Source organism: Meleagris gallopavo, chromosome 4 (assembly GCF_905368555.1).
Source record: "Meleagris gallopavo chromosome 4, MGAL_WU_HG_1.1, whole genome shotgun sequence".
Lineage (NCBI taxonomy): Eukaryota > Metazoa > Chordata > Aves > Galliformes > Phasianidae > Meleagris > Meleagris gallopavo.
In genome coordinates, this window is record NC_139407.1 from 19,290,527 (window position 1) to 19,315,356 (window position 24,830).

The 24,830-nt window shown below is 39.7% G+C and overlaps 3 protein-coding genes across 18 annotated transcripts in view; 2 read left to right on the forward strand and 1 right to left on the reverse strand.

Annotated features, from left to right (window-relative positions):
• Positions 1–924: 924 nt before the first annotated feature.
• On the forward strand, positions 925–11,951 carry UFSP2 (UFM1 specific peptidase 2). 4 transcript variants are annotated; one of them, XM_085222394.1, is made up of 12 exons: positions 925–1,013; positions 1,404–1,482; positions 2,578–2,758; positions 2,842–2,908; positions 3,202–3,356; positions 3,850–4,042; positions 4,979–5,125; positions 5,613–5,777; positions 7,384–7,508; positions 9,387–9,463; positions 10,099–10,223; positions 10,840–11,951. In XM_085222394.1, the coding sequence occupies exons 2-12, from the start codon at positions 1,419–1,421 to the stop codon at positions 10,924–10,926; spliced, it is 1,386 nt and encodes a 461-aa protein (XP_085078520.1). In that variant the 5' UTR covers positions 925–1,013; positions 1,404–1,418; the 3' UTR covers positions 10,927–11,951. The 4 variants fall into 4 exon arrangements, with proteins under 4 accessions (XP_085078520.1, XP_085078522.1, XP_085078521.1 ...); XM_085222396.1 differs by having other exon boundaries at positions 935–1,013; positions 3,199–3,356; XM_085222395.1 differs by lacking the exon at positions 925–1,013 and adding an exon at positions 1,064–1,272 and having other exon boundaries at positions 2,581–2,758; positions 3,199–3,356.
• A 119-nt stretch (positions 11,952–12,070) lies between these two features.
• On the forward strand, positions 12,071–24,293 carry LRP2BP (LRP2 binding protein). 7 transcript variants are annotated; one of them, XM_085222399.1, is made up of 9 exons: positions 12,071–12,627; positions 12,854–12,945; positions 14,566–14,679; positions 15,719–15,861; positions 15,942–16,047; positions 16,544–16,767; positions 17,590–17,755; positions 19,493–19,580; positions 21,669–24,293. In XM_085222399.1, the coding sequence occupies exons 1-8, from the start codon at positions 12,591–12,593 to the stop codon at positions 19,556–19,558; spliced, it is 948 nt and encodes a 315-aa protein (XP_085078525.1). In that variant the 5' UTR covers positions 12,071–12,590; the 3' UTR covers positions 19,559–19,580; positions 21,669–24,293. The 7 variants fall into 7 exon arrangements, 6 of the variants coding, with proteins under 6 accessions (XP_085078525.1, XP_085078524.1, XP_085078526.1 ...); XR_014882892.1 differs by having other exon boundaries at positions 17,590–19,580; XM_085222398.1 differs by lacking the exon at positions 21,669–24,293 and having other exon boundaries at positions 17,590–19,709.
• Positions 20,971–24,830, reverse strand: part of SNX25 (sorting nexin 25) — a 61,175-nt gene continuing 57,315 nt past the window's right edge. For 2 of the 7 annotated variants that reach the window (XR_014882889.1, XM_085222390.1), the window contains 2 exons: positions 24,098–24,164; positions 23,740–23,877 (listed from right to left, as the gene is read on the reverse strand). Coding sequence is in view for 5 of the 7 variants with exons in the window: in XM_085222390.1 (XP_085078516.1) it covers positions 23,838–23,877; positions 24,098–24,164 (107 nt within the window). In the remaining 2 variants the exon portion in view is untranslated. The other 5 variants (XM_010709783.3, XM_085222389.1, XR_014882890.1 and 2 more) reach the window with 5 other exon arrangements.

The window sequence follows — 24,830 nt, forward strand, 5'->3', positions numbered from 1 at the left end:
TCAGTGACTTCCCTATGTCCCTTCTAACCCCTGTGACTCTGCCATTCTGTGAATTTAAGAAGCCCTCCAACCACAACCCAAGACCTGGTCATAGTGAATATTTGCCATTTCTTCTTGATTTCAGCACAAACTGTTTGTAACAGATGTTTGCTTTTCCTCAACGTCACCCTGACTGAAGCTTGACAGACGGCAGGTTCCTTGGACAGAAGTCCCAGGAACAAAGGGATGTGAGCAGGGAGCACGGGGCAGACAGCCTGAGCCAAAACCAGCAGACGTGGGGGTCGGAATCAGCTGGGCGCAGAGCTCCCTCGAGGAGGGAGCCAATAGCACAACTGACACAGAAGAAACTGCTTCGTCAGTTAGGAAAGCTGCTTACCCAACGCTATGAAATATACGAACTGCTGAAAAAAAAAAATCGAGGATATGTACGTGGTGTTAAACTAACAGCTGAAGTACCTGTCAGCAGAGCTGGAAGGAGGGTGAGGAGGTCAGCCGAGTCCCTCTGTAAATAACTGTGTGGGCAGAGGAGGGTCCAAGAGGTGGGCTCGGCAGTACCTCGTGCAGCAGAAAGCACGGGATGAACAACGTCGCGCCAGAGCCGCACCTGCATCGGAGCGCCACAGCCAGCAGGCAGCACTGGAAGTACATGCAATAGCAGAGCGCTTTATACAGACTCCGTACCGAAACGTGTTGGCAGCACTAGGCGCGCTTTGCTTATGCTGTACGTGCAGAACGGACAGCAATTAAATTTTAATTAAATACGGTTTTAAACTCTCTTTGTTGCACGGCGCGCAAGCCCGCTACCACAACCTAGTGCCTCGCGCCCTCGGGAAAAGGCGGGCTCGGCGCGCGGCTCCTGACGCCCACAGGTGCGCAGTAGCCCACCTCCGCCCCGCATTGGTACGGCCCGCAGCCAGCGGCCGCCCTCCACACCTCCTTCCTGCGGGGCGGAACGCGCCTGCGCAGAGACGGTGCTGCCGGGCTCGGCCCGCGCTGCAGCGCTGACGGACGCGGTAAGCCCGCCTCCCCCAGGGGGTCCCCGCGGGTGGGCAATTGCCACAGCGCCACCTCACGGCGGGGGGAGGGAGGGCGAGCCGGGCTGGAGGGCTCCCTATCTGCCCGGTTAGCGGCATGGCGAGGGTTGCCCGCCGAGCCCCTCTCCCGTTCTTCTCACACGCGCAGCCACCGTGGCTACGAGGAAGGGCCCGTCACCCCGCGGCTCTTGTGGGCGGCTTGTAACAGCACTTGTGCAATGGAGGATGGCCCTGGGAGGTACGTGCCAGTGTGCCTTTCAGCTACCTGCTTATTCACTGGCCTTGCCTCCACACCGTGACGTTGGAAGTCAAGTTTAGCCTGAGAGAAAGCATGTTGAAATAACTTAATGACTTCTTTTTTCTCCCTAGGTAACTCTGGAAGCCATGGACGTACTCTTCAGAATAAGAGGTGGCTTGGATTTGGCATTTCAGCTAGCAACTACTGATGGTGAGTCTGTAAGACTATCATAGATTTAAGAAAAAAAAAAAGTTTTCTTGGCATTTTACTAGATCATAGAATCATTTGAGTTGGAAAGGACCCCTGTAAGCCACGTGGTCTCACTCCCTGCATTGAACAAGTACACCTACAGCTCCATCAGGTGCTCACAGCCCCTCCTGCCTGACCTTGGCTGTCTCCAGGGACAAGTTTTGTTTGTTTTTTTTCCTAATAGCTTAGCTTTTAAGGGCTCTGAGTGTAGAAGTCAACAGTAGCCAAATCTAAGTTAATGAGTTGAAGAAATGCAATTGGGCATTGCACCCAGTAAAAGCTTGCTGGGCCCATAACCCAAAGATCAATGGATTGAAGCCGTCCTCTGCTAGGCTCTCATTTGATGGCTGGACTAAATGATTGCAGTGGTCTTTTCCACCCTCAATGATTCTGTGAGATATTTTTTAATACCTTACTACATTCTAGGTACACGTTGTTGATCATGTAAGTAAGGAAGACAATACTGCTAATATGCAGAAGTTGCTTTGTCATATGCAGTATTGGTTCAGGTTGTAAGGAATGGGTGAAACTGTTAATAAGTCAAATTAAGATCTAAAAGACAAAAGTCTGTACCAGTAATTAAGATTTAGACTTGCAAAAATGTGGCTGGTTTGGTTACGCATCTATCTTATCCAAAATTTGGTTTGCAGGTGAACTGTACTCTTTTTCCAAAAACTTAGTATGTTTTGGGGCAGTTGTTTGAAAAATGATCTGAAGTCAGTGATATGCAGCTCTGATTCAATCTTTCCGGGATTTACTGAACAGATCAGATATATGCGTATATAACAGCTTTCCTATCCACAGAAGCTTGCAACTGTAGGCTTGATGGGAGAATAAATGACAGCGTAGATTGTTATTTGGAAGCTGAGGAAAACAGTATGCTTTTTTTGAGGCAGACCTGCCAAGTGAAAGCTTATTTTACTTTTTGTTCTCACAGCCATTTTTCTGATTATAATAGCACTACGTTCATTATCAAAACATCAATTAAAGTGTTAGTCCAGCAGCCATCACAGAAATGAAAGAATTTAAGTTAATTTTATATTTACTGTGTTTCAGAAGCATCAGCAAAAAGTGCATTGAAATACGTTTTCAGTGATCTTGCAAATAAGCTGTCCTCAGATGTTCTTGTATTAAGAGTTTGCCACAGTTCAGTCTATGTGTGGCCCAACAACGGTATCAACACTATTCCAGAGCTGACTGATGATTCTGCTTGCAAGGAGATAAAACGATTTATACAGTGAGTATATTTAAAAAAAAAAGAAAAAATTGTAAAGGATTAGAGCAATTCCTAGAATATGCAATTTTCTGTTGATACTTCAGCTTTGATCAAGATGATGAAACCCGACGAAAGCTTGTCAAGAAAAAGGATAAAAAGCTACAAGACATGGTATGTGTCTCACCACACTAATAGTTTCTATCTGAAGACCCATCACTTAGAAGTTATTAATCTGCCCTCCCTAGCCTTATCTATGCAAAAGGACATGTTTAAATGAGTTAGAAAAAAACCTTTAAGGTGGTTAAGGCTCAGCATGAATGCAGATCTATACACAGAAGTTTCAGTCTTTAACCCAGTTATTTCATTACTGGACTTCATATCAAACTTTGTACAGTTTTCCTTTTGCCCTCTTGGAGAATGTATTGCTGGAGATACACTGCTGGTGTCTTTATTCTGTGCAGCAGCAGGTAATCAATATTGACCTCATGTTAGAGATGACACCTTCATTAGATGCTTTGGCTCCAGTCATCGAAAGAGAAAATAAGGAGCACCACTACATCAATATGACATTGCCAGTTGATGTTGTTGTTTCTGTTTCTCCAGAAGAAACGTGGGGAAAGTAAGTATTATCCTGTAATTTTTTTCTATTTGTTTTCCACTTTGTTTTTCTTGTAAAGGATAGCTATCATTATCATGTATCAATTTGATAAAAGAGCATGTAGTATTCATATGCTGAAATTTGACTGTGTAAGCAAGAGTAGCTCCTGTAGACACTTCTTACTCTTAATCTTCATGAGACACAATCTTTTTGCTACCTACAAAAAAAAAAAAAAAAAAAAAAAAATCAGTTCACTGTCTGATAGATGGGATAACTCAGAGCCATTGCTGAGCAAGGAATTGAAAAAACACTGTAAAGATTCTTGTCATTCTTATAAGTCAGTGTGTATAAAAGAGAGTACATCTGATGACTGTATTCTCAGAATTATGCTAAGGGATAGGTGAAGGTGGGAAATGCAAAGTCTTTGTGTTCTTTCTGTTTTTCCCATAGGATTTGTTTCTGTTTGACACCATCATTGTTCTGCTAGTTAAGTATTGTCCCTTATAATTCACAGGGTACAAAATCTCCTGGTAAAAGCAATTCACAAGCAATTAACTGATATGGAAAGGTGCATCATGAAATACATGAAGGGAACATCAATTGTGGTACCAGAACAGTTTCATTTCATGTTACCAGGAAAAAATCATCTTGTAACAATTTCATACCCTACAGGTATTTCAGATGATCAACTGGAAAGTTATAGAAAGGTAAAGTGTTTTCATGTAGCCAGTGCACAAGAAATACTAGGATAACCTAATTTTTATTTTTACTGTTAATCACTGAAGCAAGGGTAAAGCTTTTCATTTAGCCAGTGTAGAAGTAATACTAACAGATCCTGATTTTTTAATTATACATGTAGTGTAAAATTGATTTATTAAAAATTTTATAAAGTGTATCAAGTCCCATTTTTGTGAGGAAACATAACTATATAGAATTTATTTTAGATTAAACCAATTTGTATTGTATTTCTGATTCTGGATTCTCTGAGTTCCCTACTTCCAGATTACTTTCATCCACTGATTGCTGAATGTTGCTTTAACTAGTCTAGTTTGGTCATCTAGGTAAAATCCATTACCTGTAATACAGACAGCCTATTATATGATTCCTTTCACTTTTAACTCCTGTGGAAAAAAGGCAGTATATGTCTTTAGATGTAGTTAAATCTTGAGCTCTGCTTGCAACATAAAAATAGACTGAATCAGTTTGAACCATAAGCTCTGTATCTTTAATCTGTCATAGTATACCATATTTGGGTCTTCGATACTAGTTAAGACTGTAATTCACTGTGTATATCTGTACTACTACAGAGAAAAATATATAATTTGTTCATGTTAAGGTGTATTTTATCATACTTAAATAAGATATTTGTTTCTTGGGATATCTTGAATGGGTCTGGGAGAGGCAAGCATTGTGTAGCAAGACCATGTGAAATGACAGGCTCTTCACACGGAAGGTGAGCATCCCTCAGCTTCCTTAGAGGCAAGGTCTAGCACTAAACATACGTGCTGAATATCAACCTAATTACATTCGCTAAGCTATTTTGTTAAGATCATAATTCAAAATAGAGACAAAACCAATGTAATGTTTCTTTTAATCCCAAATTTCAGTTGTGCTCTTTACTTCTTATTTTAACTGGCATGTAGGAATTGCATGAGTTGTTCAACCTGCCGTGTGACAGACCGTATTTCAAGAGAGCAAATGCTTACCATTTTCCAGATGAACCATATAAAGATGGCTATCTCAGAAATCCACATTTACATCTTAATTCACCTGGTTCTGAGTCTGGTGTGGTAAGTTTAAATCAAGATGGAACTTCTTAAAAATGTTTTATTTCCTTACAAGATTTGTCATCAAAAGAAGTAACTTGTTTCTATACCTTTTCTTTCTCACCTATATGATATTATCTAACTGGGTCTCCTAAGCAAAATAGTCTCTGCACAAAATGGAGTTGTTTTAGCATGTCACATTCCTCCATTCTCCCACCTGTCCGAATTGCATTGTCTTATGAAATAACATACACCTTTTCAGAGGGTACCTCACATTTGTAGTACGTATTTTAGAAGGTTCTCGGAACCAAAACAAGAAAATAAAACTATGAATAGAGATGTTTAAAAGGCAAAAGAAGAGAGATCACGAGTGAATAAGAAACCTTCAGTTCTTCTAAAGATTTATAACTCCTTAACTAAAAGTGACAGTCCAGATGACAGCAGTATACACTTCCTCTGAAAATTGATCCTACAGCAGTCAGATTTGTTTGTGTTATCTGTCTCTGTGCAGGTTTATTTAGTACAAGGCATATACAGTTATCATCACTATATGCAAGATCGGATTGATGACAGTGGCTGGGGCTGCGCTTATCGGTCTTTGCAGACCATCTGTTCTTGGTTCAAGCAGCAAGGTTACATTGATGCACCTATACCAACACACAAGGAAATTCAACAGGTACACAATGCTTGGGCAGATCAATTCTTTTATACCTATTGACTTAATCTAGGAACGTTTGTGCAGATTATCTTTAAATGGCAAATTGTGAGCAACAGAAGGTACAATAGTGCCTTCTAAAAGGACGGGATTATGCTTGCAAAGGTATTGGTCAGGATTTAGTTGAGAAAGCAGTACAGGAAAGAGTAGCTTACCTCCTTCCAAAGGTTAGCAGAATCTCAAGAAGAGGACGATCAGCAAATAGAGATGCTAACCTTTAAATGATTGTGAGGAGGGGTGGCCCCAGGGTCTACCTCAGGTTGCACAGGTGCTGCCTGAGTTAGCCATGTCTCCTCACCTGGTGCTCAATCACTGGTTCAGACCAGGACCCAGCAATTCCCATACACGCATTAATATATTTTAGACTTCATATTTGTTTGATATTTTAAATTAATTTCTTAAATTGAACTATAGTACTCCATTAGTTTTAACAAGATTGATAGTAGGAGAGCTATCTTCAAATGTCAAACGTTTGTGTACAAATAAGCTTCATTAAAATAGTTTTCTAAGTATTTCCTTGGATTAGTGTTCTGCTAGCAGCTCTGTTTATAACGTTTTCAGTATTTTTGCCAAATGAAAGAGAACAAAGGGTGCAATCTGTCATATTAAAATCAGTTTTAAAACAGACTTTTGTCTGCAGTGACAGCTGATTTAGTTCTCAGATGTTATGCATTGATTTACTGCTTTCTTTTGCAGTTTCACCTTTGAAAGTAGCAGGCTTCTTCTGTTACTTGAACCTTCATTTTCTTTTTTGAATTTGAGTATGTTCATTTCTGTTTACAGCACCAAAGAAAAGGTGTAGGCTTGGTGACGAACGTTTACGCCTGGCAAAAAATACCAGTTATTTTCAGCCTTCTACAAACAGCATTTCGTATTACATTTATTTATGTAATATCTTAACAAAGTTTGTTCACTCAATGAAATGACTTCCATCATACCTAACAGGGATGTAAGCAATAAAAGAAACACCGGATTTCGTGAGCATTTTTCAGTCCATCCCGAAGCGTAAAATCAACTTATATCTGTGTGTTCCTGTAGCATGTCAGACTTCTAGAAGAGGGCAGCAGCCTTGAGGAGACTTTGTGGGCTACATACCCCAAGTGTAAAAGGCATCTCAAGTATTGCATGCAACACATAAACTTCCAAACTGAACAGAGTTTATTTTAAATGCCAAGTCTCGGTGTTATTTGGGGGGCCTCTTCCTCAGGCTACTGTTTTTTGGATCCTTTTCTGAGATGCCTTGAATCCAGGCACTTCAGTCTGTGAAGTGGCTTCTCCACTGCAAATGGTACGCTCAAATATTACACAGCTCAGCATTTCAGATTGAAGTCTGCCTATGAGCCCAGCTCCATTTTTTCTTCTTATTGGTACTGTTCTGTATTGGCATCCCAGTGACATTCCCAAAACTAAACCACAATGAATGAATTCAGTAACCATCTGTTTGCTTTTGACTGGCAAGGTCGTAACATCTATATTTATATACCTATTTCTTTCACACAAAAAACTGGTCAAAGTCTACTCTATGTTGATAAGTTTTCCATTACTTCTTTATATCAATGTTGCAAAGGCCCTGGTTGATGCTGGAGACAAACCTGCAGCATTTGTTGGGTCACGGCAATGGATTGGTTCAATTGAGGTGCAGCTTGTTTTGAATCAACTCTTTGGAATAACGTCAAAGATACTATTTGTCAGGTAAGAACCCATATATTTTCAGTAGTTAGATAATTATTAAAGATATTTTCTGTAAACTGATTAACTATCTGCAAGCTGATGTGCAAAAATTCAGCCTATTTCCCTTCCATCTGCAAACACAATTTTGGAACAACAGGAACGCAATCCATCAATCATGAGGCAGATACTGACAGTAAATTATTACTCCATCCAGTGCAGGATTGAGGCAAATTGCTGAGCAGCCTGGAAGTTAGTGCCCTCCGCCCTAGATTTGTATGACATTAAAACAAGGGATTTATTTCCCTTCTGACAATCTGACACTTTTATGTGCAATAAAAAACCCTATGAATACATTTAGGAGAAAAAGAATAATGTTCAGTATCTACTGGAAGTAAAATGACTGGATTTCTACCACTTGGACAGCAGTAAGCAGAATAACAAATCTCTGAGCACTCTGTGATAAATAAAAATAATGAAATAGTGAATGTATGCTAACCTAGCCTGTATGAAAATTTGATTCAAAATATTAGTCATTAGTTATATTTATTTAGACTAAATGCCACTGTGGGTATTCAAAAAGAGCATGTAACCATGGTGACAGATACTTTTAATGGTAGGAAAATAGTTTGTTTCTTCAGTGTTTCCTAAAGCTTTATACAGCCAATTTTAATCTTTTTGTTCCTCAACTTGTATTTGCAGATAGATATTCACCTGTTATTTATAACAGCTGTGCTAGTGTGAAGTTTTTTCATCCTGTGCAAAGGAATACAGAATAAGTGCCTTCGTGAACTGCTTGGAGTTGCTCACAGTTCTGCTGCAAGGGAGCAGCAATTTTTTTTCAGGATTGTGATGCCAGCCTCGCTAGCATGCTGAGGAGAGATGTCATGCTATCCAGTGCCAATGACCAGCTCAAAAAGGCTGCATTTTTCTCTCGGACTTGCTTTCAGCTAGCACCTGTAACTCTTTCTTTATGCAAATAGGGCTTCACAGCTCCATCGGCAACAGCAGTGCCAAATCCATTATTATAAATGCTCCATCCCATTTCCCAGAGTTCCAGCTTTACACTCTGTATTTAGTCCATCTCTCCAGGAACTGGTGAAGCAGACACCTAGTTTGTGTTTTAAAAACATTAAGCACAATATGAAGAAATATAAAGACAAGATATTAACATCTGTATGTATTTCCTTGCCTAGTTTCTGTCGCCTCTTCCGGAAGTACAGCTAGTCTTCTGAGGAGAGTATGAGTCTCCTTCAGAAGCATGTGAGCTCTGAATCATGGAATGTGTACACGTTGTATGTGTACAGCTTACTCTTCCATGTAGATTTATTCTTTGCAGCAGAGTTGAACAGGAAAGCAGGGAAATTAAACAGGCTAAGTTCAGTGTTGCTTTGACTGGATTACTAATGATATTTCATATACGATTTTTTAAAGGCAGCTTAGATATGTGCAATTAAAGCAGAAAGCTATCTTAAGACACATCAGTATATACACCTTTATTGGTGCCTTATCTTTATCGGACTCTGATGAAGTTGTGTTACTTCCCCTTGCTGACATGTGTTGCTAGTCTGGTGCTTTTTTTTATCTCTTGAAGGGAGCCATTGGGGTTTACTAGCTGTCCCCTGTGTGGGAGACAAACAGCAGAAACATGACAGAACCAGGGTACTCCAGGTGCTTCAGTGGCAGTGAGGCTTACAGAGAATTCAGTAGCCCCGCCAGAATCTCTGAAGTTGTTTAAAGAATGCTTTATTCCACCTTATCCCAAGAGATTTACACAGAAAAATTCTAAACTACAACAGCCGCTTTCTAATCAGTTACCTGTGCAGTTAACGAATGTGATGGATAATTTAAAAAACTAAGCCCTGTGAGGATGACAGATCTAAAATTCTGTTTCTTACCTAGCCAGGGTTCTGAACTCGCTTTGCAGGGAAGAGAACTTGCTAATCATTTCAAGACTGAAGGAACTCCAGTTATGATTGGTGAGTACTGAAGTATCAAGAATGCCAGTCAGTGTTCGAGGCCTTCCTCTGGTGAACTTCATTTCAATTAGTACTCAAAGTACTAAAAGTACTCAAATGGTACTAGTAGTTTACAAGAGCTAGTCAAAACCCCCAGTGAATTAAAATAACGCTCTTCTCAAGGCAGCCTAGAAAATGCAATTTAGTCTGCCTGGTATCTTTTTCATTCAATATTTCCCTCAACAAAAATCAATCTGAATGGTGTTCTCAAAGACTGCTTTTAAAGTCAGAACTTGAGAGAAGCTGACTTCTCTAGAAGTTTCATCTCGGTAGATGGGCAATTGATCATGCAGTTCCCCAAAACTTCCCTCCTCAGAAGAGTAGTGTTTATCTGGCTTTAAGGAGAAGAGTATCATTCTTTATCCAAATTCATCATAGGAACCAGTATGCATATTTAAATAATCTAAAATGTTGGTATCATTGCAAATATCATTCATAAGAACGTCTTAATTTTAATGAGAGTATTTCAAGAAACCAGTAGTAAAAAAAATGAAAAATAGTTTTATTTATTTATTACTAGTACTTTTATTTCAGACTTGTGTATTTAGACAATGTCAGTGAAAAAAAATTAACAATTTGTTTTCCTCCTGTGTTAGGTGGAGGTGTTTTGGCTCACACAATACTAGGAGTGGTGTGGAATGAAATAACAGGGCACATAAAATATTTGATTCTAGACCCACATTACACTGGAGGAGAAGACCTGCATGTTATTTTGGAAAAGGTGAGACTTCATGTATGTGTGTACACACACACATCTATGAATGCATATATGTTATTAAATAATGCATAGTCAATTAGAAATTGGCCATTCTGTAAGTTCTCCATAGAGAAGTGGGTTCCCATGGGAAGTGCTGATCCCAGTTAACCTGCATACATGTTAGCTATTGTTAGTTTCTGAAATGTAGTGGTCCTGGAGAAGATGTATTGGGTCACTAACTGTGTAAAATTATTGCAGTACAAACAAATATCCTCTCTCAGAGTAAGTTTGTCTCTCCTTTGCATTGGAAACACCTCATTTAATGACCTCCTATTCTGTAAATTTAAAAGCTTAGCTGGACTGATTTAGTAAATCATGATCAACAGCACACCTTAAATTAAGAGCTCAGTTTGGCTCTGATATATTTCTAAGGAAGGCAGAAGTTCTTCAAGAGAAGAGAAATTAGAACTGTGAGAATGACAGTGTTTCAGAACAGCATTAGTCTCTGCAGCAGCAGAAGGCAGTGCAATATAGAAAGAAGAGATGCTGCTTTTAGTAAGATAGATCTTAATTTAACAATGGATATGAAAGACAAAACTCATAACAGATTTCAACTGTGTCTTTTCTTTTTCTTGGCCAGGGCTGGTGCGGTTGGAAGGGCGCGGACTTCTGGAGCAAGGATGCCTATTATAACCTGTGCCTACCTCAACGACCAAAAACTATTTAAATCCCAATCTTGTGCAAGAACATGCTTAGCCAGAGTACTAGCAGGCCTAGAAGTAACTGTCTTTTTAGTCAGCAGACTAATACTTTAAATTGATCAAAACCCAGTTGAAATAGAAATGTTACATACATAATTTAAATCAAGACATTTGGGTTTTTTTCATGAAACTTCAAAGAATAAGAGTTTTCTGCTGTGAATGCATTTTTTTACAAATTATTAAGTAACTACTACTCTTTCCTTCCTTTTGGCTAAGATAACTTTGTTTATATAACAATTTTATTATGCTTAAAAGCTTTAGAAGTTAAATGTCTGATCCTTTTATTTTATGAAATTCCTACTGAAAAAAAAATTGTACTCTTACCTTTCAGGTTCTGTAGAGCCAGGTGGATATCACCGTATGAGTCTATTCAAAGCTTTCACTGCTTTCACTGTTGATAATGGTATTTTAGATGAGGGTTAAGGAAGAAAAATAATTCTGTATGAACTGAATTTTATGAACTTTTGCTCTCATCTACACAGGAAAATTATGAGAGACTAAATTATTATATGCTTATTTATTTATAGCTGTATGAATACAAATATTGTAGGAAAAAGCAAAACTGTAGTCTTCTGTTAGAAGTGAAAATACATGATTTTTTCTCCTTCTCAGAAGGAGACAGTGTGACAGCATCAAGCCATTCCATTCATTGTCCAGTAAAATTGTATCGGCCCTTAGATTCCCATTAATTTGACTTTGGGATTACAAGGCATTTCTTTTGTCAGCCAGGAGACCAAGACCTGTCATACGAACAAACAAATGTTCTACTGTCATCAGTGCAATAGGATATATTTGTGATACAAGTAAAACTGGGGTCTTTGTCAGCTTCTCCACCTGGACATCTCTGAGAATAACATGGGAAAAAAAATGTGGGGAGCCTTAAGAGTGTCATTCTACACAATACTAATTTTTGGCAGCACCATAACCTTCAATATGTATGTATCTGCTTCCAGCTTATGCAACACCAAATTTATTTATGTAACTGCTAAAATGGCGTTGGGTTTTTTGTTGCTTTTAAGTTACTACAGAGGAGTTTTTTCACTCAGAAGAGGGTGGTGAAACACTGGAACAGGTTCCCCAAGGAGGTTATGGATGCCCCATCCCTGGAGGCATTCAAGGCCAGGCTGGATGTGGCTCTGGGCAGCCTGGTCTGCTGGTTGGCGACCCTGCACATAGCAGGGGGGTTGAAAATGGATGATCGTTGTGGTCCTTTTCAACCCAGGCCATTCTGTGATTCTATAACCTAACACACAGCATAAGGTGTGTGTAACTGCAGCATGCAGGCGTACAGCGGTTTGTAACATGACTTCTATGAGTACAGCCATGCTATGCTGTATTTACAGCCTTAGCAGCCACAATGAAGTGGATAAAGTGCTCTATACCACATTCTCAGCAGGTTAACACTGACATGGCTAAACTTCGGCATCGCCAGGCGCAAGGAGAGCAAGGCATTGCAAGATGCTAGATTTTGTTGCCGTATGAGTTGGGCTTCTTTGAGGCAAAGCTAAACACACCAGCCAGCCCCTCTCCCTTCCGACGTTGGGCCCGCGAGCAGCACCGCCCCGCCTTCCCCCTCAGGGCGCCCGGGGCGGGCAGTAACGGCGCTCGGGGCGGGACGGGGCAGGCCACCATGGAAGTGCGCAGCGAGGCTGCCTGCCTGCTGTCGGGTACGGGGTCGGGCAGGTTAATTCGCGGAAGGGCTGAGACGGCTGCGTCTTGCCCCGGGCCCTTCCTTTGCCGTGTGGTGGTGGTTCCGCCTCTGCCAGTGCGCCATCGTGCAGCCACCCGCATCATGCATAGCACTCTGTTTCGTCTTCCTTTTGTTTTAGTTTGCTTACTGTTCCCTTCTTTTTGGGGGAAAAAAAAAACAAACGTGTGCTTATTTCTGAGCAGAGGATGACAGCCATGCTGCCTCGCTGGAGAGGAGAGCAGAAGATGAAGATCCCTGGACGTGCTTTCTAAGAGGACAGCAGTACTATGAGGAGGTTGGGGTTTTCCTTTTTTAAAAGTAGATATTAAACGACTACATTCAGTTTTAGTGGTAAACGACACCATAAAAAACAACAGGAGATGCCCGTGCCTGTTTTTTCCCATGGAAATCACCAAGTGTTCCCACTCTCGCACAGCTGGCCTCCCAAGCTGAGGTATGTCTGAACAGCACCCGCTGTGCTCTGTTGTGGGGCAGTGGACTCGGTTCTGCCAGCAATGCAGGAAGGGGCATTGGTTAGCCAGGCTTGTGGTTGGCAGTGGGAGCAGATGGGCATCTTCCTCGTGTTCCATGCAGGTGCTCCATGCCTTCATTATTGCTTTTGACAGGAGTAAAAGTGGCACCAAGGAGGAGCAGGCTTGACTGTTTCTTGAGCTGGCATAGATGTCCATGTTAGAAAACTATTGTCCACCCTTCAATTTTCTGCTTGACCAGGTTTCCATTTTTGTATTTTTGAGCGTACATCTGTATTGCCTAAAAATGCGTGCTCTCATAGCACTGCAGATGTTAGAAGAAATCAGCACCCAATCAGAGCCCTATGATAAACCTCACAGCACTGAAGAGGAAAAGTGAGAGTACAAGTGCTGCCACACTTCATTATCTGACACATCAAGTGGCTGAAAGAAGGCACTGTTTTCCTCTTTCAGAGGAGTGGACTGTATGAACATTGGGCATGAGGTGTCTTATTGTCCTGCAGCTGCTCACTTCTAAGCTTTGGCAGTCTGGTGTTGTTTTACCAAACCATACAAGAAATACTTGGTTTTATTTAGTATTTTTCTATGCCTACATAACAATGTTTTAGTAACAGCACCAGTTTGTCAGCTCTTACATTGCAGTTTTCTATTGTGTACTTCTAAATACATTTTCTTCTTCAACCCATTGCAGGAACAAATGCTCTTTGAGATTTTTTCTAACAAGTGCAAGCAGATGGAGAAACCGTATTTCATCAGGAAACCAAGTTTATTCAATAAACCTAATGAATCCTATTATATTCTTACCCTGTCACAACGGCAGAACATGTGAGGTCATTGTGGAAGGCAGAATGGGGTGAGCGAGTTGTGGGTGAGGTGACAAGACAGACTGCAGAATCCTTAAGCTTATACTGTCCTGCACATACCTTGTTTTTTGTATGTATGTCAGAAAAAAAAAAAAACAACACTGAAGACAAAAAATAAACCCATAAAGTAGTAAAGGCAAAAGACTAAATTTAAAGGGCAGAAGCAGTTCTTTCAACTGCCCTTCCCCTCTCCTGGAAAGTCAGTCTGAGTTCCATGTCAAGACATTGTGGTCCACTGAAGTTTACAGGCCATCAAGTGGAGCTCTCTTGAGTCTGGTGCATGTTTATTCTCAGCACCTGTTTCTCCTGCATTTGCATACCACTACTTATATTTAGGTGTTTGGTTTTTTGTACACATACCTGAAAACCTTAGATGGAAGTGCTTCTATCATTTCCCAGTGTTCTTGCAGTTGCTAACTCACTCTCCATTTTCTGCTACTTCTGTGGTTGCGTTTTGTTTTGTTCTTCTTTTTTGTGAGTGAAATGCTCCAGTCTGAAAATCTGCATGAGGAGATCCACTGGAGAGGTAAGCTGTACTGTATCTTCATCCTTCTTTCCCAGGGGAGGTATGAAGAAGCATTAGTACAATTTGAAAAAAACAAGGATACAGATTTTCAGGCAATGTATCAGCTTGGTGTAATGCATTACGATGGACTAGGCACTAATAAGGATCCTGTGAGTAATCTAGCTGTACTTTTTACTTTTCTTATAATAGCAATTTTTAATTACTAAAAGGATCTTTATAAACTTGATAATTTAAGATAAATAAGTCACTGATTTATAAATAGTTTCATAAGGTACAGATGCTCACAAAGCACCATCAAAGGAGGCATCTGGGCTGTAGAAATTTTCAAAACCAGGTACAATTAAACAGGTTTATTTGAAAAATACACATGGTAATTTTGTTTCAAAGTACCACTATAAGACTCTGTACTCTGTAGGAAGCAATGTCACTTGTTTAATAATTGTTAGTAATTTGTTAATGTGTAACAAGCAGTGTAGATACAAATGGAATCTGTAAAAATAGAAATCAGACAACTGTATTTCCAAGTGTAAAGCATCTCCATATCCCAGAATTAGCTCCTTAAACCATCAAAGCACTTTAAAGACTTCTATTGTTACCATGTTGATGCAGATAAGCACAGAGAAAGTCATGCTCTATGAAAATGTAGAAGCATGCTAGATTTTGTGTAGAAACTAGAAGCACATCTGTTTGTTTGACTTGCAAATAGCCAGCATCTTTTGCTAAGTGGTGCAGCATTTCTGGTGTTCTGGAAGTAAGGCAAGAAGAGAGATGAAGTTACACAGTGTCCAAGTGGAATCACAAAATGGCTTGGGTTGGGAGGGACCCCAAGGATCACCAAGCTGCAACTCCCCTGCCACAGGCAGGGCCACCAACCTCCAGATCTGGTCCTAGACCAGGCTGCCCAGAGCCCCATCCAACCTGGCTTTGAACACCAGTAATCTTTGAGGGTGCACTAGAAAATAAAGATTTATGTATATTATAGAATAATAGCGATTTAAAAGCAGCATATGTTACAATAGTTATAAGACAGTTCCACTTAGACAAAAATTTAATAGTTTTCAAAAAATTGCAAATGTGGAAGGTATTTAGGTAAATGAGATGTCAGAATCTGATAGCCACACTGTCCACACACATTTTAAAAAGAGGCTTTGCAGTCAAAATGTAATGATTGTAACACCTCAATTGTAGGAAAAGGGAGTGGAATACATGAAGAAAATACTCAATTCTGATTCCCCAGAAGCGAGACACTTAAGGTTTGCAGCTGCGTACAATCTTGGCAGAGCACATTATGAAGGATATGGTGTTAAGCATTCAACTGAAGAGGCTGAAAGGTGATTGCAGACAGTAATTTTTCTGATGAGTTGAAGATGCTGAGATACTGCTACTGAATTTTCTTTGTCTGTTTTCTTAGGTTGTGGCTTATTGCTGCAGACCATGGGAATCCAAAAGCAAGCATAAAGGCCCAGAGTACTTTGGGAATGCTTTATTCCATGCCAGATCTAAAGGATCTGAGGAAGGTAAAGCCCACTTGCACCCTTTACAAATCCCATAAATCCCAACTAATTTTGGATTTCACAGAAAGATTGTGGTGGTATATTTGACTCTTTAAAAATGTGTTTCTAAGCAATCCTAGACAATAAGCCCATACGAGGAGATGGTCAGTACCTCTCCTTTGTACTGGCTTGACACTTCTTGCTGAAATTTATTTCTGTTTAGTAGGAATATCAGAGAGAAAGAGTGGATTAAAATTTTGGCAGCCTTGATGCCCTTCAAAAATGAAGCAGGTGTTACTGGTTGACAGCTCTCAGTAAATGATGCAGGTTTAAAAGCCTTCTGGGAATTCTGCTTTCTTTTACATATAAGCACTTCTTAGTGACTGATATAAAAGGTTTTAATGAAACGGTACGCAAGACAACCAGTTAAAGTGAATTCATCATCACATCAAAAGTTTATTTGATAATGCAAAGCATTCATTTGAGATAAACAGGAAACAACTTTGTGCCTCTTGCTTAGGCCTTTTTCTGGCATTCAGAAGCATGTGGCAACGGAAGCCTGGAATCACAGGGTGCACTTGGTATTATGTATCTCTATGGACAAGGTGTACGTCGGAACAGTAAGGCTGCTCTGAAGTGCTTGAAAGCAGCAGCAGAAAGAGGAAACATCTATGCTCAAGGCCACCTTGTAGAATATTATTACAGTAGAAGATTCTTCTCAACAGCTGCTGCCAGAGCCAAAAGGTTAGTTAACTTTGGTTTATTTCTTAATATATTCATATAAGACAATGGACTTACTTAAATGAAAGAGATTATTAAGTTCATAAACTTATCTTAAGATCAGGAGACATTTGAGATAATGAATTGCAAGACCTCATTTTTAAAGGGGGAACAGCAGACCACTACCAAAATTAAGTCAGTTCTCAGTTATTCAGTACAAATGAGCTTTTCTTCCTGATGCTGTGAAGCTAACCAGTCTTGAACTATCTCGGGTAGAACCCCGTCTTCCTGTCTCCTTGTCCTCAGTCTGGGCCAGGCTCTTATTTTAAACCCCTAGAGGTGTTCTGTTCTCTGCACTCTCCATTTTTATGTCATTTCTGCCGACTATCTTTTGCCTTGTTACTGGTTGGGAACCCACAGTAACCCCTCTGAGCAGCATGGCCTGAGACCTCGAAGTGGCTGCTGCAGGTGGTGCCAAGCCACCACACTTTAGCTTTGCATCGCTCGCTGCTTATTGGGATGCATACTGCATACGCACTTCCTGAGCCTGAACCACAAAATAGTCATCATCTGCATGCGAGTGGTTTCTGTAATTATCTGATCCCTGTATATGCCATTGCATAGCAGCAGCTCTGGTAATTCAGCAGTAGTTCAGTAGTGAATGCTGTTTGCTCTGCTCATTGCTGAATAGTCTTCTCAGAGAAAGCGCTTTGTTTTCTTCTTGTGCTGATGGCTGTTCAGTCTGGACTAGCTGGTCTTGTTTGGAACGTGCGCCCTCCAGGCGGTTGACTTAAATTGTGGCTCACAATACCATTATCTAACCTAATGCTGTAAATCCTACAACAGGACTACAGAAAATGACAACATCGAGATGCTAGCAACGGTGACTGATTGTCTCCCTGCATACGTAGCCAAAGGGGTTGCTATAGCTGCTTTCTACCTGGCTAGGTGCCTCCATCTTGGCCGAGGCATAGAGAAAGATGAAGCTGCTGCTAAAAAATACTATTCTAAGGTAAGATGGTCAGGTGCTGGAATGGGCTGCCCAGTGAGTAGTGGAGTTACCATCCCTAGAGGTGTTCAAGGAACATTTTGGTGTTGTTCTAAGGGACGTGGCTTAGTGGAAAATACTGGCAATAGGTGAACACTTGGACTGGATGATCAGAGAGGTCCTTTCCAACCTTGGTGATTCTATGACTCTAAAGCCTTGCAGTCTACTTTCTATCTTCTGAGACTGAGTGATGCCTTGGATGTGAGTCTTCAAACTTGCTGTTTTGTTTTATTAAAGGCTCTAACTTAAATAATATTTTTAAATACTCTGCAAGAAAATGAAGAGTAATAAAACTGTATTGAAAACTACTTCATAGCCTTGAAGGATACTGTCTGCCCACTTGCTTCAACAAAAAAAAAATTCCATGGAAGTTAGCACAAAGCTTAGTAAGATGGAGGATGGAACTCCCTAAATTATTCAAGTAATTTTATCATTTTTATTACATTTTTATTGATCGAGGAGCTACTAACACTGATAGATAAGGGAAAAAACAGATCACATTTTCTAAATAAGTGCTAATGTTGAAGGAAGATTTACTGCCTGAGGAAGAAGACTAATAATGCCTTCTGCAAACTAAATTACATTAGTAATGCCTAAAAGTAAAGGCAAGATGATGATGCTAACTGGAGGGAGGGTAGAAGCAGTCCTGCAAAGATGCTCTGTGATTTCTGCATACAGAGATAATTTGTTTCTGCAAATAAAATACTTCAGTGCCTAGCTGCGTGCAGTCCAAATAAATGGAGAGTTATTTATGCAAATGTTAAGCTAGCAGCTGGCAATTTCTGTGGCTCCTTATCCACAGCAGCCACTGATAGAAAAGGCTTAGCAGACTAGGCAAGCATTCAGCTGAATTCATAATTTAAAACATTTTGGTTTTTTGCTGTGAAAAGCCTTTCAGAGGATAGGTGGAGATCAGGAAAGAAACACAAGGTTGGCTGTTGTGAACACTTTCCCCAGTAGCCTAAGATAAGAACTGGAAAAAGTACATCAGGACTCCATTACTGCATGGTAACATAGGTATGGTCTTTCCCCCTTGTCTTCTGCCTAGTCTAGCATTACAGACAGAAGATTACAGCTTTCACTCACCGTTCACTAGCAACATATATACATATATGCTACTGATAACTAAGCATCACCAACTTCTCAGTATAAAAATAAATTATATCTGTTGATTGGTGCTATGCATCTCTTACATCTCCAATCCTAGAGAAGGGACAGGCCACATAAAGGAGTAAAGTAGTTAAAGGGCAACTGTAAAACTGGAAGACTGGAGTTGTGGGTATGTTCAGTTTCTTTTGTACCTGAAAAATAATTGTTGTTAATCATAGTCATATTCAACTGAACTGAAAATAATGGGGTTTCTTTTGTTTTTAATAACTGCACAGCTGCAGTTTTTGGCCTACTGTTTTTTTTTTTACCCAGTTCTAAAAAAGGCAAAGGAAACAAGATGTATATGATGGAACTGAACGAAAATGACCAGTGTGTAAGCAGATTTAGGGTGCTGGTGGTGGTGCCAACCGAACCAATGGTATTAAAAAAATTGAAACTAAGGCTAACAATTGGAGTTGAGCATGCTCATTTTCAAGTACTGAATTTTTCTGATGTGAAATACAAAAATTTCCAGCCTTACTAGTGTTGTATTGGCAGTGTACAATTTTATTTTGGCTACAAGCTAGTACTTCATGTTCTTTGTTTTCAAAGGCATGCCTTCTGGATCCTGATGTTGCTTCCGATCTTGAACTGAAAGCTAATCTTGGAAGAATTTAAGTGCTTCCTTCATTTCTGGCAGGTATTAGACAAACTTCCTACAATAAGTCATCTTTAATCTTCAATTACAGACTGTTCACTTAGTGCTTGAATTTCTGATTTATATAACTTATAAGAAATTTACTGAGATATTTAAAAAAAAAAGCAAAAAGCTCACACATAACTAAGATACATGGCAAAGACAGACTTTTAAAATGGTACTGAAGACAAGTTCTGTTAAAGACACAGTACTGCTATACAGCATGTAAGTCAAAGTGAACCAAATTAAAAGAATGGTATGCTTTTTGCATTTTTAGTACTTAGATACCCTGAAAAGCTTGAACCAAACTTGCTTAGTTTTCACTTACAGCCCATCCACAGCTCATGACTTTATGCTGAATTCCATTTTTGAATCTTAGCTTTGCTAGTGACATGTATACTTTCTTTCATGTGCTTTTTTTAATTCATCTACATCTACTGAACCATCCTAACATGTTTTACCCATGGACTAGAGAGATTCCAATTCAGAAAGTGGTCTGTATGACAAAAAGCTTTCCAGTTTGAACCATGCCAATTTTTACTACTAGTGAATTCTACTTACAGAACTACAGAAGAAAAGGCGTCAGCCTGGAAGCATGTCTCTAGGCCATGCTAGGCCCATTTTTTCTATCCTTCTTCATAATGTGATTATGCTACCTCTGAATTAGAAACAGCTGGAAGACCTTTTGGTTAGGAGTGTGTATGTCTGAATAGCATTATACTGAATCTTTTATCACATGGTACCTCTGGGAAGTTTTACTGATGGCTGTGGTAAGCCTGCACATTTCTAAATACCTGTTTACTTGTAAAGCTTGGTATATGCAGGAAAGCTTGCTTCTTAGGGCTGCGCTGTCACTTGAGAACTGTTCAGCTCTGTGGCAAAAGGAGGTGAGATGTTAGTAAAAACACTGATTTCACTACAGCAGATGGGTTTTATGAAGTGGTCAGTCTTGTTTTTCAAAGAGCACGGTTGCACTGAATTTGAAATAGAGTAATGAATGGCACCCGGAGCTTTTTTATGTTTAATTGTTTAGATGGGCTTTAAGACCATATTCACACATTTTTTACATAAATTAAAAAAATACTGAAGATGTTTCTTTTTTCCTTCCTTTATATAAAATAAGGGAAAGTTCTGAAGGTTGTCTGAAACTGAGTAAAAGAACCCTGAGTAGTATCAGGGAAGCTATCGGAATAGTGTAATTAAATGTCTACTTAGTCATTCATAGAAGCACTAATCTCTGATCTTGCGTTTAGCACAGGCATTCTGGCTGGAGATACCAGTTTAAAATATGTATTTTGTACACAGACTTCAGTAAGTCTGTAAAACATAAATATTCCGCACTGTCAAACTCATTCTGTAGTTGTTAGTACAACCTAATCATCAAATACTGAAATTGAATTTTGTTATTTATTGCTTACAAGTGCTTCAAACTACAGGAAATCTTTGGTAAAAACAAAATTGATAAAATTTTCACAATAGCTTTACATGTAATATTGCACAACAAGGCTTTTTCAATGCACAAGAAAAAAGGAATGCTCAAATCCTCAGCAAGGAGATTAGAACTGTACAACATTCATTAGTTTACCACTATAAGCAAAACTTCTTTTCATAAATGTTTAAAATAGTTTCTGGTTTCTTTGAGCTTATATGAACATTTATTTTTCAATCTATATTTGAAACAGAAGAGTAGTCAAATAGAACAATTTAAATAAAAATTGGCAACTATACAACATTGTTTTGTCTACCCTACTACAGCATCAGATCTTTTCAAGTATGTTTACTTCACAAAAAAAAAAAAAAAAAAAAGATCTCGAGAGGAAAAAGAAAAACCCTAAAAATAATCATAGTCCTCAGCCCTCTATGGAAAAGAGGAAAATAAGTTTAATGTCTATTATTGGACATAGACATTTCTCTAGTGGTCCACTTGTGCAGATTCAAACCTAAGTGGCATTAAGCTGCTCTAAATGAGCTCGTAGCTCAGGACACAGTTCAGTTAGCAGCAGTTCCAGCAAAACCTGAAAAACAGAGAAGATATGAGGTTGAATACAGATGCCAAATTAGCATTTCTCTTAACCTTTCTGATATATTCAGAACATCACAGGTAACAGCAGCATACAAGGTCCTCCTGCTCATCTTTCATGCAACTGCTGTTCTGAAAGCCTCGGATTCTCCAAGCAATGCTGTGACTGTCTGCTTCTTCTCAGCTATAATAAATCAGTGCGTATCTTATGAAATTGGGCAGCTTGGATGTGTGGAGACTGTTGTAGACAAAAGCAGTACTGTATTTTAAACAGCTGTTTGTTACTCAAAATGATTCAGATGATGAAATGTTTTTTCTGACTTTGCTCAAGAACAAAAACGTTACTTGCAGAGATTAGTACCATACAACCATTATGTGTGCAAAACCACGCACCCTAGGCTTTAATTCTGAGTGGAACTCAGCAATTAAGAAGATTCTAAAACTAAAAGCCCACTTTTCTGGTTACTCACATAGAGTAGATGCTTGTTGGCCTTTCTTTCTTGCAGTGCATTGAACACTTTCACTACACCATGGCGGGCGTTTTGCTGTCCAACGAGGCTCTGCAGAGTATCTGCAACGAACATGACTTCAGCGTACAGCTTCACTCCTGCTAGGCAGTGTCCAACCAACACTACTACCCAAAAATACATAAGGCTGGAAAATGAAACGCTGCCCTTCATGGTAGACAGTTAGATGTACAGATGCCATCCGCCAGCCTTTTAAAAACACATAGGTAACTCAGGTCACTGGTTGGAAGGGTACCCTTCGCTCTCAAGTCAGCTGAGTTAAATAATAGTTTATGCATCTTGGTGACAATATTCTTTAAGTGTTTTAATGCGATATGTAGTCATTACACAGTCATGTCTAATGGCAAACATTATTAATCTATTCACTGAAAAATACCTTCAGACACAAAGAATTCCTCCGTCAGTTAAGATTTACTCTCCACCTTCCCAGAAATACTTCTCAGAAGCAAGCAGATGAGGGAAATCTACGCCTTTCATCTACATTTTGGATTAAATTACAGTGGAGAATAAATCTAGTGCTTCATCATTAATTTCAGGTAAATTCAGATATACCCTGAAGCATCCCTTCTAACTGAAAAACAAATAAGAAAACCCAAACCTACTAGGGAAGGCTGTTCTAGGACAGTGGTGCACACTCAAGGGGAAGCTGCCTCACTTGGTGGTGATTAAAGGGCATTAAAGGAAAGCACTGCAAACGCCACTCTGCCTGGGGTGCTTCTGTCCAGGCTGCAGGTCCCACCAATATTCAGTGCCCTGAAACCTCTTCTCAGAAATGCACAGCATCACACAATAATGACAACATGGGTAGACCTCCCTCTTCCATTTTAGAATATTAGAGCAAGTGGCAATGACTGTGGTGCCACTCTTCCTGTATGTCAAGTAGTTCCAGGCAGCAGAACCACCTCCTGTTTGCTCACTGGGATATAGCAGAAAGTACCCAAACTTCACTTAGCTTTCTTAATGAGTATTATGTACAAACTCCAGCAATACTGGACCTTCTATCCTCTGGTACTACCAAGCCCATGCCATTTACCAGACAAAGATGGGAGAAGCAAAGAGTAAGGCCAAAATTACACTTATTTATGCAAATAAGCATGACTCACAGCTCCAAAGGAAAAATCTAAAATGCAGCAGAACAGGATTTGATTAACTGGTTTCCTTACTAGTTATTAGATATGGGATTAAGCAGAATGGAGGTGTTCTCACCTGGAATGTTTTCAAGTAGTTTTTGCTGTGCTCGCTGTTTGGTCTCTTGCCTTTGTTCATCACTCTTGGCAGTTGGTGGTGGTGCTAGCTTTCCATTTGGCCAAAAAGCATCTCGAAACACGCCAATATAGTAAACAAGCATTGCTTCACTGAACATCCAGTGTACAGTGTCACGGATTTGCCTGTAAAAAAGCGTGGAAGTGAGCACATCACATCTTATCCAAACCTGTTTTTTTCCCCTACTAAAAAACAGTGGAAGCAATGCTTATCTTCATGTAACTATCTCAATTTACCAATGCCAATTCCACCAGCATTACAGCATGCTGTACTGAGCAGCTGTGCTCTAAAATGGAGATCACTGCAGATACTGACTGAGATATACAGCAGGCTGCACTTCAGTGTAGCCTGCAAATACATATTCCACAAAGAGCTACTCAGAGCCAGGTCATTCAGAAAAACAGGGCAGGAGCTCATCACACACGCAAGGCCGCTTCATTGAGAAGTCTCTTAGGGTTCCAGTCTCCCAGTTTCTTTCAAAAGTAAAGCCCTGTGTAGGGGAAAAAGTCCTGGGTAAATGGGCTGAAAGATAAGCCACATCTGTGGCTTCTCTACTCAACCTATCTGTAAACTGAGCTATGGAAAACAAATGTGGATTATCATATACAACAGAGCATCCAGATTGTTATTATTGTTACTCTCAACAATTCTGCTCAGTCTTTTCCCTGTGGAATGATGTTGCAGGTTCAATTCAAGTAACAGGCACTTACTTGTTGATGGTTCTTCCAAAAGTGACTTGTACTAGTGCAATTAATGTTTTTCTCACCCACTTAAACACTGGAACGATGAAAGAGGACAGGAAATGAAGGTCACGGAATTACTAACATTACAGAACCCATAATCATATCCCCCTAAAAACCACAAACCAAAAAACCCATCCCTGGCATTAAATGTTAATTAATGGTATATGAGTCTCTTTTTTTCTTGTTTTCTCTGTACTGTTTGCTATACAGTTTTTAAGTCCTGCAGATGGCAGAAACACATCTGCATTATGCATTTGCCATTGATACTGTCAGCTTTAATGTTCAAGAATATTTGAAGTGCACTGAACCATGAAACTGCCCAACCACTTTTTGTGCTAGAAGAAAAAGAAGACTTTCTGTACCCTACAACTACATTGCTGTATATGCAGCAGCAGCACTGCAATTCCAAAAGCATTCTCACTCACATAGTTAGCTTTCCATTGCCAATTAAAGGAACAAATGTAAGTGCTTCCTAGTAATTAGAGTCTAATAGTTCTTTCATGCTGTTCACCATCATTAGAAGAAAAGCTTATATTTGGAATCTACATCTGTTATTTTTGGAAAGGGCTGCATTTTGTAATAATTACCCTGTAGCTAATTTTATAAAGTGTCAAGTGTGGCTCCACATTCAAATAGAACCAAAAATAGTTTTCATCACTCAGTTACATAAAGAAGGAATAAATCTGGTAGGGAAAGGTGC